We start from the raw sequence: 2,946 nt of genomic DNA, 5'->3' as shown, positions 1-2,946 counted from the left end.
CGCCCCAGGGCGCCCCCCGGCGGCGGGGCGGGATGGCGCCCGCCGCGAAGCCCCGTCGCCGGGTCCGTCCCTGAGGAAGGGCCCGAGGCCGGGGACGGCACCGAGCCCCGGGGAAGGCACCGAGCCCCAGGGACGGCGCGGCCCCTTCAGCCCGGCCCCTCCAGGCAGGCAGGGAAGGGTGTGGGGGAGGCTGGGCCAGGAGGCCTGTGAGAGGATGGGGAGTTATTTGTGGCAGGCGGCCTCACTTCCTTCCTCCCCCCCTTCCCTCCGCCTCAGGGACTGAACGTGGACGCAGGAGCACGGCGTCCCGGCCAAAGGGTTATTTTAGTGTTGGCATCTCTCATCGCTCCACGGCCTTCCCCACCCACGGGACAGCGCCGTCCAGGAAGTGCCCGGGAATAGCACTGCAGTCCCGAGGAGGAGGAGGAGGAGGAAGGTCCAGCGAGCCGCGTGGAGAACCTACCTCCGAGTAGGTGACACCAAAGGCCCCTGGATACTGGGTCATCAGAAGATTGCATGGGCTCCCTGTCCTCCCCCGGGAGAAAATCCCCCCCCTGAAGGAGCCATGTCCAAGGAAGCGGCTGAATTCCCATGCGAAGAGCGTCCTCCGTAAATTAACTTCTCTCCCAGGGGAGGAAATGATACGAGTTTCTTTTAATAGGACTTTGATCTCTTGGGCTCCACACAGAACCGCTTCCCTCGCTGGGATCCTCCAGCTGTGTGGTAGAGGGCAGCAAGGATTTATAAGGCAAACACCTTTTTTTAACTCTGCCAGCACGCGCGGGGTGAACAATGTTAATAATAAACTTTCAGGCCTGGTCTGCGTGCTGCCTGTGCAGCTGTTTTGGGGAGGGAAATAACTTTTTTCAATTCTCATTTACACTGATTCTACTGCAGGCAGGCTTTTACCGGGGTAATTTAATAGCTATTCCCCTGCGTTTGCAGGAATAAGTCATAGGATATCAATACCTTCTTATTCATCTAACAACCCTCCGCGGGAGGCTGGAGTACTATAATTACGCAGCTCTTGGTCATGTAGGACAACTTTTCATAAGTCAATACATGTGGAGGTATTTCAGTTAATATCTACGCATACATGCCTATACACCCAACACAACATCACTGTCAGTGATAGACCTGCAGAAAAAACCCTTCAATTATTGACGAATCACACTGAAAACACCATCAACGTGCACTTTGTGCACAGAGATTCGGAAACCACGGACTGGAATCCTTGTACACTGATGTTTACGCTACAATCTGGTACTGACACTGTTTCCTCTTCCAGTTCTCCGTTTCACAGTCGGGGCAACTCGACACACACTCTGCCATGCAACAGAGAAATGTTTAGGACGTGCCAGGTACACGTGCCCAGGATGCACTTACTTCCATCTTTGCGCACGTCCTCATTAACGTGTGCTCGTTTGCTCTCTTCGGCTTTGGTGTGTACACCTTTCCCTCAGCCGGTTTCATCCAAGAGGATGCACAGCTTTTCTCCAGTCTTGAAGAGAGCAAAAAATCAAAAGTATCGCTAAAATTAGAAGCGTAAGCAGCCATTGCTATGAAAATATGGGCAAGGAAATATCTCAGGAGCCCCTCAACTCCTGGTAACAAACACTAAGCACTGGTCTCCTAGCATTAGTGACAGTGGCGTACGCTTTTAAAAAGAATAAATTTAAAGTATATGCTGTTATCCTCAGAACAGGTTTCTAGATTTCTTCTTGTTAAGCATGAGCAACTCGGGTGAAAGGGGAATTCTTTCCTTTGGATTTTCCAAAACACGTACAATGCAAAGGACTGTTTACCGACACCTCCCAAGTCATTCCACTGATGCGCAGCTTTTTGTCTCTGATAAATAATTAACATTTTCCTTTCCAAGAGAGAAAATTAACCTGAAAATGAGGACCAGAGGAGATGCACAGCAGACAACGGCCCTGCGGCAGCCCCAGCCCGGGCACACGTGACGGTCCTGTCGCACCATATTGGTGCGTGTTTGCTTGACTTACCGGAGCAGGCGGAAGAGCAGGAGACACGCTCCCTACGTGCCGAGCTCCTGCGCCGCGGCAATCCTCGCTCTGCCCGCCGTGCCGCGTGTTGGCCCGAGAGAGACTTACGCACTGGGAAGAAGATGCAAAACCGCATGCAAAGTCTGGGTGACTACAGCTGCGCTCCAGTTTGCGGAGCTCACGGATACCTTTAGGAGCGGCGGTTAAGCAGGCGTCTGCGTTCGCTATATATTCCGCGCGCTACAACTGCGGGGCATTTGGGACCTGTTCTTCCTGATCGTGGTACCCTTCCCATGGGGGCAGGGACCTGCCTCCACTCCCAGCAGTCCCTACAAAGACAATGAAATAGTAATATAGAGCCAGGTGTAAGTTAAGGCAGCAACTTCCCCCGAAAGACAGTCTTTTTATTTAATTGCCATTTATCTTCCCGGATGCTAGCAACAGGGAACGCGGATTCTGGCTTTCTACTCGCAATGAAACTTTGCAATTCGCTTTAGTGTTGAAGGCGACCCACGAGGTCAGTGGGATCTGGGGAACGGAGGCGCAGAGGGGCACAGCCGCAACCCCTGCCTGCTCCCAGGCCGGCTCCTGGGGCACGGCCGTGCTGGCCTTCCCAAGGCCAAGGGTCAGACCCTCCCGGGCTTTTTTGGGGGGGGGGGTCGCAGACCAGCAGGGCTGCCCGGTCCGAATCCGAAGCCCGGTGACTAGCGCTCCTAGGCTGCGGCAACGATAAAACCGGGCAAGAAATGCCGGAGGCGCTGCCAGAGCCTCTTCCCTTGCCAGGGGCTTCGCTCGTCCCCGCCGCCGCTCGCCAGCGCGGGCCCCGAGCGAACCGCCACGCACCGGAGGCTCCCGCGCCTCGCCCGAGAGCCGCCGCTCCCCGCGGCCTGCGCGCTGCGGCTCCCGGGGGAGGCGGAGGCGGAGTGTGTGTGTGTGTGTG

At 55.6% G+C, this 2,946-nt stretch overlaps 1 protein-coding gene across 1 annotated transcript in view; it reads right to left on the bottom strand.

Annotated features, from left to right (window-relative positions):
• UNK (unkempt family zinc finger) overlaps positions 1-505 on the bottom strand; it is a 43,319-nt gene extending 42,814 nt beyond the window's left edge. The window contains exon 1 of the mRNA XM_010579479.1: positions 369-505. Within this exon, the coding sequence (XP_010577781.1) occupies positions 369-505 (137 nt within the window). The remainder of the gene's footprint in view (positions 1-368) is intronic.
• Between the last annotated feature and the right edge of the window lie 2,441 nt (positions 506-2,946).

Source organism: Haliaeetus leucocephalus, unplaced genomic scaffold (genome assembly GCF_000737465.1).
Source record: "Haliaeetus leucocephalus isolate CR32 unplaced genomic scaffold, Haliaeetus_leucocephalus-4.0 Scaffold657, whole genome shotgun sequence".
Lineage (NCBI taxonomy): Eukaryota > Metazoa > Chordata > Aves > Accipitriformes > Accipitridae > Haliaeetus > Haliaeetus leucocephalus.
The sequence above is the reverse complement of the archived record's forward strand: the minus strand, read 5'-3'. Positions and strand labels throughout refer to the sequence as shown.